Raw genomic sequence first — 18026 nt, 5'->3', positions numbered from 1 at the left:
CAGTTAATGGGAGACCCCGGGCTTCTACAAATGATAATGCCCTGAAAAATAGCGTTAACGTCATTATAGTTAAAATGGATGTAATTTGTTTCAAATTAAAAGAAACAACAATATCGGTTTTGAAACATTTACTGCAATCAACACGAATGTCATTGACCCACTTTTACAAATATGGCAACGTCATAGAAGAAACCAGATGACGTCAAAATTGAACGTAACGTCACCTATCCCTATCCTATGACGTCACCAAACAACGGGCGTGATAATGGCCCGTCGTCAAGCGATATGTTATAGTTACAACACACCAAGACGAGTTGTTTGGGCAGTAAGAGCACGGTTTGGCATGGCATTTAATTGACAGACAAAAGGACCGAGGGGCTTTTATTTCCTTTTGTCTGTCAATCAAATGCCATGCCAATCCGTGCTCTTACTGCCCAAACAACGAGTAGGTGGGTGTGTTGTAAGTGACTTGTAGCACGGGTTGCGACGGTCATTCCAAAATTGCGCGAGTTTGTGTAAAATTTAGTGACGTATAATATGACGTCACATGCTTTCTGCCTTCGAAACGTTTTTAACTTTAAATCTAATTGTTAAATCAAGTGTAACCTTTGGAATTTTGAAAGGCACATTAGAAATTTCAACTATTAATTTTCCGAATTTAGCAAAATGCGTTCTGTGTCCAGTTGTTTTTATGTTTGACAGTTACATTGTAATCTTTTAATAAAGTTATAAACATTTCTATTGTTTTTTTGTTTATTTACGTTTTTACTCTTGAACACTGTACAACACTAAAGAAACATTGTCGTAAGTTTGAAATTTCTCAAGCCAGTAGGCGGGGCTTGCTGATCTTGGCATCAGCCAATGGTAATAATCTTTAACAAACCGTGCTCATACTACCATGATACAGCAGGGGTTAGATCAGAGGTACCGCTCGCAACCCGTACTACAAGAGGGCATTATCAAGTTACAGTGGCCCGCTCATTTCTGATAACATGCGGGCGGTTTAATGATAGTTCTATCAATTTTAGCTATAATGTACTATAAACAATTCCCACTCGTCGTTTATTTCTTAAATAACCAGTGCCTTGGATGTAAAATGTACAGCTAACCAACTCCAGTGCGGGATACAAGTGGTGTCATGGTAACCGATGGCGTCACAATGGTCTGAAAGCAGTGTGATGCAATTGCATTGTGGCTACATCTAGGGTGCGTTGCAAAGCGCCAATCGCTTGTAAGCGATGTACAGCGATTCGCCGTACAACAGTGCGCTTACTTTCAGCCGCTTGCAAGCGAAACAATCGCTGACTGAGGTCGCTTCCTTCTCAAACCAAAATGGCGGCTTACTTTGACAGCGGAAGGAGGAATTCTTGACTGGATCAACGAGAAAATGAGCAAAGGCATCTAACACCCCATCATCCTCAGTCTGCTCCACATCTTCAAAGTAGTCATGAATTTCATCAGCTCGTCATCGAGCCTCTTCTATTACGTTCTTCATTACGCGGATGGTCAGGCTCGCTGACTTGGTTGATGCATGTCATCGTATCCCAATTACGTGGATAGATGCTCATGATGTCAATCACTGGATTGTCTGGTCCAGACTCGATTATTTACAAACCGCCGTCATATAGCCTGAAGATTGCTGAGTGCGGCGTTAAACAACAAACAAACAAACGTCAAGGCAACCAACCGGCCGGTAGTTGCGCCGCCATTTTGGAAGAGTGCGCAAGCGCTTCGAACCGTTGCAGACCCCAAGTTGAGCGATGAATTTGCTTTCTCTAAGCGATTCGTGGCTTGCAAAGCGCCCAAGCCAGTTTGAGAATCATATTGTGACGTGAGGTCGGAATGACGTCACACTAGAAACGACGTAATCGTGGTTCCGCTGCTGTTGCGACTTGCTGTCTTGTAGGTAAACACTAAAGTTCGTCTCTGTGTGGAGACATCTTCTTCGGTAATAAATATAACTTTATATTCTTGTTCATGTCATACTATGTTCACGACATGAGTGTCGTAAACATAGTATGACATTAACACGAATATGACATTAACACAAAGCTTGTCGTAAGAGGGGACTAATGGAACCGGATGGTCAGGCTCGATGACTTGGTTGGTGCATGTCATCGATCCCAATAACGTGAATCAATGCTCATGATATTAATTTATTATGATATCATTTACAGACCACCGTCATATAGCTGGAATATTGCTGGGTGCGGCGTAAAACAACAAACAACCCCATATTCCAACAATATCACGGCGAGGGACACCATAGATTAGCTTCAGATATTGTACCCATGAGTGGGTTTGTTGGTTGGTTTGTTGTTTAACGCCGCAAACAGCAATATTCCAGCTATATGACGGCGGTCTGTAAATAATCGAGTCTGGACAAGACAATCCAGTGATTAATATCCTGAGCATCGATCCACGCAATTGGGACCGATGACATGCATCAACCAAGTCAGCGAGCCTGACCACCCGATCCCGTTAGTCGCCTTTTACGACAAGCATGGGTTGCTGAACACCTATTCTACCCCGGAATCTTCACGGGTACCATGAGAGGGAATCGCACCAATTCTGCTCTGAATCCACGTGGGATCTGTATGTGTGAAAAGGTATACAGATGTCGTTGTATATGATGAATACATTGAGTGGGTTGGTTCAGTTATCGCCGCTTTCAAAAGTACATTTTGCATTTCAGTTTTATCTAGTGTGTCAGTTTAATGTGGGAGGGAAACCCGAAGTGATGCAGGTCTATGTTTTAGACTTTTGGTAAATCCCACGAGCACGAGTATGCTGATGCTAAACCAAGAATCATAATCAGGGTGAAAATAGGATTCGAACCCACGAGTATACGGTTATGGCACACCAAAGGAACGCAAGTCTGGATAGCGAATTGCGGCATTTATCATTTTATTGTTAATTTCTACCCTTCTGTTGTGTTACATCTGTGCATTTCAAAAGTATGCGAACATATGCAAAGAAGCCTTGTTATTATTAGTAGAATTCACATCTTTATAATATTAACTAATATAAAAAAAATTTTAAAAAATTCCAAGTAGACTAATTAAAGGGAGGCAAGTATTCCTTTGACTTTAGTAAGGGGAAACCTTTACTAAAAAGTAGAAAATATTTCACCTGTCCGACAAACTTTGTTATGGTTGCTCGATCTCGCTTCTGAATGTGTTGCACACTTTCAAGACGCAAACAATGCTTCTGAAGAGTTACCCCCCTTCAGTATCTAGATGGCGCACTTTTCGGTTCCGCCTGCTGATTGGCTAATTGCGCTTCGTTTAAACCAGCCGCGGATTGTGAATATATCGATGGAAAAGCCATGATCCCCGAAAGAAAACCTTACCAGGTATGAATGAATTATCATATGAATAGATATTATGATATCTTTATCAAGTCTAACCCCCGAAATATAGTACATTTAGTATGTTGATCGTTAGTAAACTGATGCATGCATAAGACAAGCACAATTCAGATAATGCAAAGCTTTGTGTATGAGCTTTCATTCACGTTCACATTGCTAACATTCTTCCTTATCTCTGCTTATATATATGACACGCAGGCTTTTCGAATGTATAACCCTAATGTTTTAGGCGTTGAATTTCAATGTCCATATCATGTTGTCTGTATTGTCCAATGATGATGTGAATATATTACCTATCTTCAGTATCTTGGTTTACAAATGAAATGTTGATTTCAGCTTGCCATGAGACTTCCCACGAAAGGCACCAGCAAAGAATTTACATTTAAATCAGTGAGTTGTGCACAGAAGAAGGATGTATGTTTTCGTGTGCACACTTGACCACTGTAGCATTAACAGACCCCAAAATAAGATATATGAAGTTGAATATCTTCCGAATGTTTTTTGTCACTATTGTCAACAACAAAACAAAATGTCCTTTCAACAGTGTTCAACATTACCGAAGACAGATTTAAGATTATACGAATGACATTATGATGTATGTCGTCATCTTTTTGTAAACATGGTAAATGACATCTATACATGCAAGATTTAACTTCCAGAAATAGAACTAATCTGTGTTTTGTTGTAAACACTTTTTGATTATCTACATTTCTCTTTGACTTTTATCATACTAGTTCTGAAAACTCAACATACCTGGACTTATGTTTATCGGCCCTAGCCCTTTAGCATTTTGAGGACATACCAAATGATGTTTGATAAAATATGCATCCGGGGACAAAAATTGCGAAATTCAACCATGTATAAGTTGTGTTCCAGCAGGTGTTTTGAAGCTGTATCCATTTCCTAGAGTATACATGTAGGACTCAGATCTATGGCAGAACTCTAATAATCCTTGTTGTATTCTCATATCCATAGCAGATTCCTATTGTTATATAACTTCATATTTGCAATGGTGTCTTATCTGGGAACAGATATTCAGTTCAATTGTTGTAATTCATGCTTGAGATGCCGTCACGACTCCTTGCCTATGATGACGTCGTGTAAGTATAAGGTCTACTACTAATAGTCATAGACATAGCAATTGGTCGAGAAAACGGTGGAGAAAGACACCACATGGCAGGTTCATGCCGACAGAAGAAGAAACCAGTATTGAGACATCCTGATACTAAATAATTTTCAAATGATTATTAAAAACTGAAAGAAGTTCCATGGGTAAAGGCTCTGAAGCCGAACTGTGAAAATATTCAGGATTTTATCAACTCCGCCTCATCAGAGGATGGTGCAGAAGGTCTTTGAGTGAGTGAGTATGGTTTTATGCCGCTTTTAGCAATATTCCAGCAATATCACGGCGGGGGACACCAGAGAAGGTCTTAGAAAGTTGTTTCTATGAAACATTTAAGAAAAGTACCAATATGCAATCCCTGCGCTGACAATGCTGTTGATACAGAGAAATCACAACATTGATCATGTGCCACTATACACATGATACATGAATCTGTACGATGTTTAACACTAAAGATAATTCAAATTATTAAATTAAATGAGAATCTGCCTAATATCTGAGTGTATGCCAATATCTGCCATAGATCTATAAATCACCACAAATCCAAGTCCTGCCATAGGTCCGAGTCCTACAGACATACAATACCTGTAAACACGGGTTCAAACAAGATAAGAATGATGTAAGGCATGTTGTGACTAGAAAATTGCAAACACAATGGGTATTGGTATCTCAGTAATGGTGTACAATAAATATTTGTTCAATTTTCAACTTCATATTTCATAACTGAAGATGACTCTGTTGTACTGCAGTACATCATATATAGTATGTTGAAATGATATTGACAGTATTACCCATTTGCAATACATCAATCATAAACATGTTCAACAAAATGCATGTAGACATGATAGATGTACATGTTGTAGCATGCTTGTACTATTAATCTTTCTTCATACTTAATCCATCTTCCAGAGGTCAAAGTCTTGTTTCCACCCTTGCCACATCAAGCCCACTTTCCTGTGCTACATATGATTGGACTATCGCACAAATCGATAGTCCAATCAGAGAACGTTTAACAAAATCAACATCCACGACTGGTACACCTTCGTATGAAAGTGATTTACTGCTGCCTGTCTTTTTTGACATGAATATGTCTTTTTAATGTTTTCAACCACACGATTGCCAATGTTTTTGTGTCAGGGATGAAATCACAAATGTTTTCGTTATCTGGTCAACAAGGTTGTCGCCTATGGTAGTTGCCATCTTTGTGAGGCTATAAGAGATACGAGAGATCTAATTGGATATCACGTTTTCATTACAAGGGGCACGAGAGGTGGCGCCAGGGTCGAGTCGAGAAAAGTGGCCTTGATTTGGCAAGGGTAGAAACTAGGCTTTGATATAGGCTAGTGGACACGCTTGCCTCGGGAAGATGTACTTAATCATGTTAATAATATTGTCAACAGCACCAGCATGACCTTTGCACAGCATTATGATTATTTCTCACTCATCAGATTGACAGTAATCGTGATCATATTATTATACATATATCATCATGTAGGGCTGGCTAAAAGGATCGATAATCAGAATTGTCATCGATGTGAAGAAATATTAACGATTATTGATATGAAAATTGTATCATCGAAAATATCTTACATGAACTATTGTGATGAACTGAAGTTCAAATTTACCAAAACAGACTTATTGTCAATCGTGTCAATTGCCTAAGATGGAAAGCAACTGTTATTGTTATCAATCTGATGACCACAGAGTAATCCATGCGTAAATGTGGCACCACTCACTAGCGGCATTAAGTGTGTTGATTTCTGTCGGACATTTCTGCATATTTGCTCAAAGTTACTTCTCTGATATTTATCGATTATTGATCAATATTTAGTTAACAATTATCGATCTCTATGATCTGTATCGATAGCCAGCTCTATCATCATGTATAAGCCAGCCTTGACTATTCTGTACATCATGGTACAGTAGATGGCTCTGTCTGTTGAACTTCTGATCGAAGACCCTTGGCCACCAAGACAGAGAGACTTGCCTAACAGTTCATACTATCTATGCTAGCACTTTGTTCACTTTGGAAATAAAGTTTTTATATAAATTTATATAAACATCATCATTAGTGTTTTTGCGGATTGATGGTAGGAAACCATATTGTGTATTATGAGATATTGGTCGACCTGGGATGTATACATAAAGTAGGTATACCCCCTTAAACTGAGTCTTGAAATCATAACAAAATCATATGCACTAGTTTGCCCTACAAAATATGCGTGAATTATTATGTAAACCCAAAGGCAATACAACACTGCATAATTATTCCCTGTAGCCCTTCAAGCTTGTGTAAGGGGTATTCTCATGGTACAAATAGCTGTATACGATATGTTGCATGTAACACATTATATCGTGTGAGCCTGCAAGTCAGATAAACTTTTCAATATGTTCAATTAAGTGAAACACCGTGTTTGATAGTGTTTACCAAATCAGGTATCACATATATTTGACACTCGTCTACAGATCCCTAAATTCCACCTAATTTAAACCCTGTTTTGGCAAATTGTCCGTCTTTGAGTTCGATACAAATGGTCAGGATAAAATCAACCAAAACATTTCAGGCGTAAAAGCAAACATTATTTTTTTAACCATACTCATTTGAAAATGTAAAGAAAGCAAACTTACAGTTTTCACATTAGCATTTTACAAATATTTCAAGAGAGTCATCAGTTTGTTCCATGCATTGGCTCAGATTATTGCCAATATGCAGGGGACGATAATTTAGTTATTACAAGGGCTGGAACGGGTATTCAGGTCGGGTACTGATACAAGCTTATGCAACATATAATTATTATCAGTGTTGATTACTTTTGAGTCTTCTGGGCCAAACTTGTATTTTGACAGTATTTTCAGTAATTTTAGTTTTGTATGGATTGGAATAAGTTTTACAAGACTTGGGCTTCGGACTTCATGATGTGACATCCGAGAATGAATTGATAAACTTTGTTACTAAATACAGGGATGTATCTAGACTGACTCCAAGGTGGATGTTTGGAGTTTATGGTACTAGATAATTCCATGAAATGTTGATCAAATGTTGTGTGGACATGGTTGCAGATGAAGCCCAAGTTATCTCGGGTGGCAACCTTTGATGACCTGCTGCGCAATGCCAGGGTACTCCGAGATGGCTGTGAACAAGGTGAGGCCCACGGAATAGCTTACTTTGGCTACTCTGTGTACACATGGAGTTTTTTATAATGTTTAATTTTTCACTTGAGCAAAGTTTCTAATGGAGAAATGATTTATATCTGTTGATTCTAGTTCTGGAATGAATCTTTTCCAGTGATTTCGTCATTACAAATCTGTTGATTCTAGTTCTGGAATGAATCTTTTCCAGTGATTTCGTCATTACAAATCTGTTGATTCTAGTTCTGGAATGAATCTTTTCCAGTGATTTCGTCATTACAAATCTGTTGATTCTATTTCTGGAATGAATCTTTTCCAGTGATTTCGTCATTACAAATCTGTTGATTCTATTTCTGGAATGAATCTTTTCCAGTGATTTCGTCATTACAAATCTGTTGATTCTATTTCTGGAATGAATCTTTTCCAGTGATTTCGTCATTACAAATTTGAAGAATCTAGGCTTTCAATTGATCCTTCTTTATCATCAGATTCATTGCATCATTCAAGTGTTTTCTCCAACTTAAACCATGCAATGGTTGATACATAATTTCTTTTCAATTTAGGTTTATCTCTCTTTTCTGTTACTGAGAATGCTCAGTTGACTGCTGTTTAGCATTGTCAATTTTGTTAATATTTATATTATCATTATTAGATCCTGACAACTTACTTCTAACTGATGTTATTAGCACCACAATACAGACAATGCTGTACCACCAAACTGAAATTTGATACTGATACAGTGTAAACGTGGCTAAGATGCAGCATTCCTGTTTACCGGTAATTCAGGTGACTGCTGGTCCCTGTGTACCATCTTCCTGAGGCAAGTCAACGTTAGAAATTGGCACTAGTCCTGTAGTCCTTCCAAACTGCCCAATACTTAGGTATCATTTGTAATTTTTAAGGGTTTTGCTATATGTTATCACTATAAGGACTAGTGGACTAAAAATGTTAGTTTTACTGCTGCAAGGGAGTTAACTGACTATAAAAGTCCCTTGCTGAACTAGGATCAAATTCCAGGGTTACATTTTGGCTTGACTTACGAGTCCATGCATAGTCCAATCAAAATCGTGCAACAAACTCGACATCTGATTCATAAACAACATGGATTTCAACGTGCAGATTTTGGTCGACTGAAGGATTTGAAAAGCGTCAAACTGTGTGTTGAAAGATTTTTTTGCAAATCTAATCATGTTTATAATCAAGTTGCTTTAGTGATTTGATGCACTTCACGGAGTAAGACCGGTTTTATAACAATATAGATCTTGATTATCGATCAGATCGTCTTGACACCACCATTTTGTTGGAAGCAAATGCAAGTGATATGAGAGATTGAATCTGATTGGTCAATAGCAGGGAAATATAACTCGTAATAGCCTCTGACGGAGCTACAATCGAGCCTGGAAATTCCAGCCTAGTTTGGCAAGGGTGGAAACTGGACTATTATCATGTTTATGGTTAGTTAACACCTTACCTTGGGAAGTTGCTGTAGACTGGCATATAAGGCACCTTATAAGTCAGCTTGTCTGTTAGCATCAGGGTTTCCCGTTGTCTATTTTTAGTTCAGGAAATAACATTTCGCTGTGCTTTGAGGTTAAATGTCTATTTGTAGTAATTTTGTCTTGAACCAAAGTTATACTGAAAAAAAGGAGAAAATTATAATTGGGCTTTTGTGTGAATGACATGTACATCTAAGTTCAGACATGTCAGGGGTGACGTCATTGAATTTGTCCGTAATGAACTTACACTGCACTGAACATGATGTTGAAAGAATTAAAACCAGGCAATATTCATAAGTTTCTTTTTTTGTTCAAAGCTGGACTGACAAACATTTGGGGGACTGGTATTTTTTAGATTTGCCGGTCCCAGTCAGGGTTTTAAAAGCCAGCGGGAACACTGAGATGGATAATAGACTGAATGCTGTATTGAATTGCTGAAACAGTATTGGCTGTTCCACCCTTAATATTTAAGCTGTGTATTTGTGAGTGCGACATTGATGTTGTTGTGTAAAGAAGTGTGTCACCCGCCTGGCTTCACTCTGCGGGGGGAAGGTTGTCATTGAGGCAGGTGTGGTCCATCTGTGTTTTAGTGTCGCACAAATGTCAAACCTTTCTTTTTGGTGGAAAATTAATTTACAGTTTCTGAAATATGTTCCCGCTGGCTTTGGAAACTGCCAGTCCTGGTGGACTGGCAACTCCAAAACTTACTAGTCCCCTCAATTTTTTGTCAGTCCTAAGTTTGAACAAATAAGTAAATGTATGAAAACTACCTACTTGTAATTCTTTCAACACCAGGTTCAACATTTCACTTTGTTTTGAGACTATGTCTCTAAAATAGATATATAACTTCTAAGCAAAGTGAAATGTTATATACTTGCACTAAAAATAGACAATGGTAAACCCTGAAGATATAAGACATGCTGACTCTGTTTGAAAATGTACTTTAGTGATAATCCCTGATCTTTTGTTCAACAAAGATTAATAAGGTACATGCCTGTCCACAGGGACTGGCAGTCACATCAATTACCGGTCCAAGCGAAATTTTAACGGCAAAAAGGTGGTAATTACTGGTAAACTGGAACATTGTATTTGTTTGGATCATTTTGGGCAGTGTGATTTTGTGAACTACCATGGTTACAGTGGAGCATGATGTTTACGCATGTTATGGTTGGGGTGAGATGAAATCACTATGGGCGGGCTCATGCGGTGTCAGTGTTGACACATTTGGGATAATGTCCATCACCGGCCATAGAAACCTCATAGTTAGAGCATCAATGTTTTATAACATTCCACATGACCAGTCCTGTTAAATTAATCAGCTGTTGATCTGCTGGCCACAGTTGAATCTTTCACATCATAACTGCAGTCTGACTCAGTGGTTCTGGCAATTTCCAAGTTATGACTACACTCCAAGTTCTACGTGTGCTACGTACTGTTTCTAGTACTATTTCAGAAAGTCAAATTGACTCTCACTTGTATAACAATAATGATCATTAGAGAGTGTCTGTAATGAGCTCTCCCAACAGTTTTGTTTTCCTTGCAATGACTCTATCACAGACAATGCTTCTGAATTCAGTATCGATGGCTTGGTATTGTTTTCTAACCCATGAAGTAATGGCGATGAGAGCACAGCCACATCACCATGCAGTGACGTATACATGGTCATTTCAACTTTTGTATTTCACTTGTTGCTTTAAATAACAGTGAGTTGTTCAATCAACCGATCGCTTCACACACGATTTCGTCGAAATGAACGTAAAAGAACATTGAATGAAATTTTGAATAAAATTAATAACATAGATAAACATAAGTCCAGATATACAATGAACACTTTTTATAACCAGAGACTGTAATTACATGATTAGTTTGCATATTCAGTACGGATTGGTTGACATAGTATTTCCGGTGTTATGTGCTCACAGTAATGTCTGTGTTGGGGGAAAAACATCAAAACTCTTGAAAGCCTCCTAATTCTAGGTACGAAATGCTGACCTTATACACACCAAGAATACGATAATCCTTCACAGATTGATATATATTATAAGGGTAACACTATTTTTCAGGGCATTATCATTTGCAGAAGTCCGAGGTCTTCCAATAACTGCCTGATGAAGGGGGGCAGTTGAAAAGACTGAGGGCTTCTGCAAATAATAATGCCCTGAAAAATAGAGTTACCCTTATAATATACCCTTATTATAGCTAGAATAATAGAATTTGTTATCAAGTAAAAAGAAACAACAATATTGGTTTTGAAACATTTACCATTTTTATGTTTACTGCAATAAACATGAATGTCACTGACCCACTTTTACAAATATGGCAACGTCAGAGAACAAATCAGATGACGTCACTATTGAACCTGACATCACCTATCCCTTTCCTATGACGTCACCTAACAACGGGCATGATAATAGCCCATCGTCAAGCAATATGAGGGCAGTGGCCCGCTCATTTCTGATAACATGCGGGCGGTTTAATGATAATTCTATCCATTTTAGCTATAAACATGATAAAGTAATTTAGTACAGAGCTCCAGATCAGCTAAATTGATTTTGAGTTGCCTGTGTAGAAATATGCATGAATCATTTTGAAAAGAATAGTTTAACAATAATGTAATTACGCAATGTAGCTGTTTCAGTTTGTATACATGTCTTTACACATGATTTCTTTCTGAACGCGGGCATCAGATATGCCATCTTCCCGAGGCAAGAGAGTTAACTGACTAATATAGTCCAGTTTCCACCCTTACCGAACTAGGCTGGCATTATGGAGTTACATTTTGGCCGGACTTACAAGTCTATGTATAGTCCAATCAAAATCGCGCAACGAAATCGAAATCCGGTTCGTTAACTGTCGTGCAGATTTCAGTCGATTGCAGGATTTGCAATGCATGTACACCGCTTACTCGTTGTCAACAGATATTTTCAAAATCTATTCATGTTTTTAATCAAGGTGCTCAAGTGATTTGAAGTACTTCGTTATGTAAGACCCGTTTTATCACAATAAAGGTGTGGATTATCGATCAGATTGTCTTGACAGGGCGCCACCATTTGGTTTGAAACAAATGCAAGTGATACGAGAAGTGAAATCTGATTGGCCCATAGGAGAGGCTTGGAAGGGACATAACTCGTAATAACCACTGGTGCTACGATCGAGGCCAGGAATTTCAGCCTAGTTTGGCAAGGGTGGAAACTGGACTTTTAAAGTCAGTTAACTCTCTTGCCTCGGGAAAATAGAGGTTATCACGCGAGTGTGTTTGGGGATGGTAAATATCCTGCATTAGGAATAAACATTGTATTTAGCGAGCCTTGGCGATATAATGTCATTCTTTAATTATGTGCTTCAAAATCGCTTTCCCTCACTCACAAACAATACCGAAACACTGCGAGTTTTCCTGTAATGCGCGCATTAATATTTATTACGTCACAGGGTAAGTGATGTGTCAGTCGGACAGTGACAGTAGCCTATATAGTTCCAACTGAAATCTCTTTCTTATACAGTGGCGAAGCAACATATGCACAAAACAACAATAATAGTTTTCAATTGCCTTTCGTGGCAATCCATCGGTCCGTCTGCTAGAGTAACTGCCCTTTGTCAAAGGGAAGCTACTCTAATCCTTGTCTATGAGATGTCACGGCCACGGTCAGACGTTGTTGACAGTCGGTCTGTCCTGTCATAACGTTAAGAAGTATAGTCAGATGTACACACAGCGACAAAACGAAACAAGGTAACAATTCAAACATATTTTGGCCAAATCCAACTATTTTAATTTGTGGAGAAAGGTTCAAGCCGCAGAGGTCTACAAGCACAGATATGGCTACTGATCCCGCTTGGCTAGGCCTCGTGCCCTCGTGCCGAAATGTATATCGCCAAAGTTGCCAAAACTTATAAAATGCCTTAGCTACGTCACATTTAGATATGATTTTCAGTATATTAGGCTGTTCTTTTGATGATGACAGCATTTATCCCTGTAGTTTATCCAGATTCCCGATGGTTAATTCTGACTCGATCGCCGAATGACGAATGTTTATAAACAGTGAAAGTAGTCCCTACTTGACCTTTGATATTTGCATCTCTATCCGCATATGACCCCAATGGATATCGTTTTTATCCGTTGGCTTTATCCTGCCGAGAAACCTACCCATTATATGATAAATGCAGATATGCATGAACTCCACTGCAGTGAATAATGCACAGATGTGCAACATCTGTATGTCTAACCTAGGACTGCACACAAACATATTCTCATTAGAAGTCACCTGACACAGCACAGGAGTAAAATATTGAATACCTAAAACTTGATCAACGCCCAATGCCCAATGTGAATAATGTGAGTAATCAAACTCAGTGACTCAATGCAGGATTGGGCGGTCAGGCTCACTGACTTGGTTGATGCATGTTATCGTATCCCAATTGCTTGGATCTTGATGTCAATCATTGGATTCTCTGGTCCAGACTCGATTATTTACAAACAGCAGGAATATTGCTGAGTGTGGCATTAAATAACAAAAAAACAATGACTCAATGACTCAACAATATACCTGAACCCTATTGGTATATTGTGTCATTCAACATGCCTCTTATCATTACTGACAGCAAAGCAAAAGTAAGACTCTGAGAACCACTGAAATTGGCTTGTTACTTTCGGCATGCAGCAATAGAAACTGACAGTTTTAGCCCACTAGTCCTTATAATGATGATTTAAATCAAAACCTTTAAAAGGGGCAAATTACTACAAGTCCTTATGATACCTTAACTATTGTGCAGTTTGGCAAGGACCATTGGACAAGTACCAATTTATAACACTGGCATGTATGACCAGTAATAGAAACACATATTTCGGACACTTTGGTTCTTTAAACATGATCTTCAAAGTGATGTTTAAAGTGCTTCCCAATATAGTAACCACTTCCATCCATCACATCCGCGTGAAGTACTCAGAGAATCACATGGTCAGTAGTAGTGTTTTTGTAACAGCCAGACGTATTGTTATAGTAACATGCCCTTGGTGGCCTGGTTCCCCCTGAATAGTGTACAGGTTGTTTGTGAGAACCAAGGGCTGTCAAGTGTTACCCAATGATCCCACGGCTTCCTGTATTAACCATATCCTCCTCTGTGGATGTCGGCCGGTGCTGCTTCCTACAATACTATCACCTTACAACTCCACAAACTGTTTGCCTTCAAATGCAGGAACATTACACCAGTGCTGTTAGATCCTGGCTGGGTATTGTTCCTCTGGAGTGAGGCATCGGTAGAAGCAGTCTTGATGGCTTAATGCCGCCTTAACGTTGTGTGGCTTGGATATTTATTCATAGGTTATTGTATTGTTTTGTCTTTCATCATGAGGATGCCATCACTACGGGCATTTTTTGGCGGCAGTGGTAGGTGTTTTATTTGATTATGATATTGTTGTGATTTGTAGCTGTGCGTGTTGTATTCAAATACATTTTTGATTGATGGAATATTTTTGTGCATTTTAGATAGTTTTTGCTTTGATTTTACATATATTTACCTTGTTTACTTGTTTGCATTAGACAAGAATTCACAAGTACTTTTTGTCCAGTTTTCTTTTATTAGACTTTTTTAGAAAATGGTAGAAAGATGTCAGCGTTCTGCGACTTAAAATGATTATTTTAGAACTGTGGATTGAAATTAAGTTTTGACATGTTTAAGACCGATCATTCTTATTACCTTAAACTGCTGCTTTTTTATGTTGCTAAAACAGCTATCATGTCAGTTGAGTCTGATGTGGGGAATGAACTTGTTCTGGTTTTTCTAAGATGTCCAAGTAACCCATTTTTTGTACTACCCTATATGTTTTATATTTAGGAGAAAGACTTCACTTTAACATGGTTTATGTGTCATGAAAAGGCTTTTGCAAATTTGTATGTTTTGACCCCTAAACATGCCAAAATATGTAAGATTGTCAGTTGGCATGTTTTGGCGCCAAAACTGTCAACCATTTGAATGTCTATGTTCTTGGCACATGTTGTGATACATACCATATGCAACACATGCCATATGGTAGCTATTACGCACCGACAAACATCACTGTAAATGGGTCATTTCCTTATTTTGTTTTTAATGTTTAAGACTGAATGAAGAGGTCTTTGTTCTTGGATCACAATTATACAGCAAAGATGAAACAGCATGAATCTGATTTCATCCTCAATACTGATACCAGCTGTCGTGATCAATGGTTGTGTACAGTGTTTAATTAAGTCAGGCCTGCATGTTTGCTGCTATATCATTTGAATTTTCAACTTCCAACATTAGGGATATGACAAGGCCCCTTTCCATTACCATGGTTATTGTCAGGCCTAATTTCAAACATTGTATATATAATCATGATTAAATCTGTTGACTGCTAGTATTCATATTGGCCATATTTTGTTTTCGCTTTGGACAAGAAAATCAATTATGAAAAGTCATATTTAATACGATAATCAAAATTATAGCCATGATCATGATAAATGTTATCATAATCTGATTGATTTGCAAAACTACTTGTTTCAATGTGTCTAGGTAACCATGGTAACGTTGACCCAACTTGTTCTGTGCCATGGCCATGATGACTGGAATATGTGTATTTTATGAAAACAAAACCAATATAGATTTATATAAAAGCGAGCCTTGTCGGCTCTATTCCACATGAAATCAGCATGATGAAAATAAAAATCTGCTTTTTTAGATCGTAGAGGAGAGAAATGTATTGTGTAATGAAAGATTTCAGGCTATATGTTAGTCTTGGGTCGATACTTTGTAGGAGGTTTGTTGTTTTATTTAATAGTAATACTTTTCGCAATTATGTTTGGCTAGATGGTTGATAAAGAACTGGTGTTAGTTGCAATGGAACTTTTGTAGGTAAAAAGAGCTGCAATACCGTAAACTATGGGCTTCTTGACAGCTCTTTCCAACTGTGAAAAACCGTTTGGGTAACAATGGAGCGCAAGTAAAACAATGGGTCTGTCGGGTTACCTGAAAACACCTTATCATTGTTTATGGTCACGATCATGTATGTGAAACTATTCTGTTTTTTATTCAGAGTTCCGGTCATTTGTTCGAACTCAGGAGGACTGCCGTAAGAAGTGGCATGCAGCAGAGCAGAAAGTGGAGAGCATGCAGGAGAAAGTTCAGGAGCTCCAAGCAGACCTAAATGCTCTCAATACCAGGCTTAAACATGCCCTGTGAGTACTTAGCCATGGTCAGACTACGTATTGCATTGCATCACCGAGTTGATAAAATGTTTCACTTGTAATAAGTAGCTAGCCTTGAGCCAGATCTCAGGTTTGAGCATGCCCCAGGGTTTTACACGACGCACAAATGTAGAGAAAGGACGCAGAAAAGAAAGTTAGAAAAGTGTAACATTTATTGTACCTGCAGTGTATCAAGAGCAGTTATGGGTGTCATCAATCTTGACCACTGTCCACTTGATCATTGATTCCAGGCTCTGAAGTAATAAAGTAAACGTACAGTATACTATGCCATTTCATTACTTTAAAGGAGGACTGTCTCCGTGGTCTAGTGGTAGAGCGTCCGCCCGGAGTGCGGAAGGTCAGGGGTTTGATCCCTGAACGCGTCATACCTAAAGACGTTAAAAGATGGTACTTGTTGTTACCCTGTCTGGCGCTCGGCATTAAGGGGCTAAAACAAGGACTGGTCGGCTCGGAGTCAGTATACTGTGTCTGAGTGGGATATTCATGTTAAACTGCGGCATGGTATCTCAGTGAGCTAGCACTATAAATCGGCATCAGTCCGGACTAATACAAGCAGCCACACAAACACACACACGTCGCTTTATAAGTGCAATAATCTTGGACGCGACGTTAAACCCCATTTCACCTCACCTCACCTTTAAAGGACCTCTCATATTGCCTGCAAACCTAATTCCTGGGGGTCCCCTGAACCCCCACTTTTGTAAGTCAAGGTAAAACCCTCATGCCCTGTAAGTACTTATGCTTATTTTATTTATTTGTGTGTGAGTATGTGTGTGAGAGAGACACATCTTCTGGTGTTGAGTGCAGCTGTGCCTCTGTTACAGGAACACTATAGACAAGGAGATGTACAGGAGGAAGCATGCCGAGCAGGACAGAGACTCACTGGTAACCGCACACACGCACACACAGACACACACGCACGCACGCACGCACGCACGCACGCACGCACGCACGCACGCACGCACGCACGCACGCACGCACGCACGCACACGCACACACACACACACACACACACACACACACACACCTGTGTCACCTGTGTTTTATGATTGGAACATAAACAGTTTTCCCTTGTTGCAATGTAACTGCAGAGAGATTGTAATGAATTAAAACAATAGTACATTCATAGTACTTTTACAATTCATATCACAATAGTATCAGTACAGTCATTATTTACAGAGGTATTAGTATTGAGTAATGGCTATGACGTACTTTCTGCTAACATTGAGAAAAAGATGCTTCGATGATTATGCTGAACTTGGTGACAGCATAAATGTTGCATCATGGTCATTAGTGATATTTCATATATGTATATTGAATTTCTTGAACCTGTCTGGGGAGGTCGGGTAGCCTAGTGATTATAGCATTCACTCGTCACGCCGAAGACCCGGGTTCAATTCCTAACATGGGTACAATGTGTGAAGCCCATTTCTGGTGTCCCCGCCGTGATATTGCTGGAATATTGCTAAAAGCGGCGTAAAACCATACTCACTCACTCACTCTTGAACCCCTCGTAATGTGGTTCCTGATGTCTATGTTTGACTACGTAGACACAATTTATGGATACAACCTTTATTTACTTTAAAGGTGATGTTTTGGTATAAATCCTCAAACCGCTGTCGAGCAAGGACAACGGTATGAGGATCTTTGCCTAACAGTATAAGGATCTATACCACAAAAAGCCTACTTTG

General features: G+C 38.8%; 1 protein-coding gene across 1 annotated transcript in view; it reads left to right on the top strand.

Annotated features, from left to right (window-relative positions):
* Positions 1–3284: 3284 nt before the first annotated feature.
* The window catches only part of LOC139464434 (rac GTPase-activating protein 1-like), a 36767-nt gene continuing 22025 nt past the window's right edge, over positions 3285–18026 (top strand). The window contains exons 1-4 of the mRNA XM_071245967.1: positions 3285–3355; positions 7554–7635; positions 16164–16305; positions 17160–17220. Of these exons, the coding sequence (XP_071102068.1) occupies positions 3329–3355; positions 7554–7635; positions 16164–16305; positions 17160–17220 (312 nt within the window). The 5' untranslated portion in view covers positions 3285–3328. The remainder of the gene's footprint in view (positions 3356–7553; positions 7636–16163; positions 16306–17159; positions 17221–18026) is intronic.

The sequence above is a fragment of the Haliotis cracherodii genome, unplaced genomic scaffold (assembly GCF_022045235.1).
Source record: "Haliotis cracherodii isolate W230 unplaced genomic scaffold, xgHalCrac1.p SCAF_17, whole genome shotgun sequence".
Lineage (NCBI taxonomy): Eukaryota > Metazoa > Mollusca > Gastropoda > Lepetellida > Haliotidae > Haliotis > Haliotis cracherodii.
This window is presented reverse-complemented; position numbering and strand designations above follow the sequence as displayed.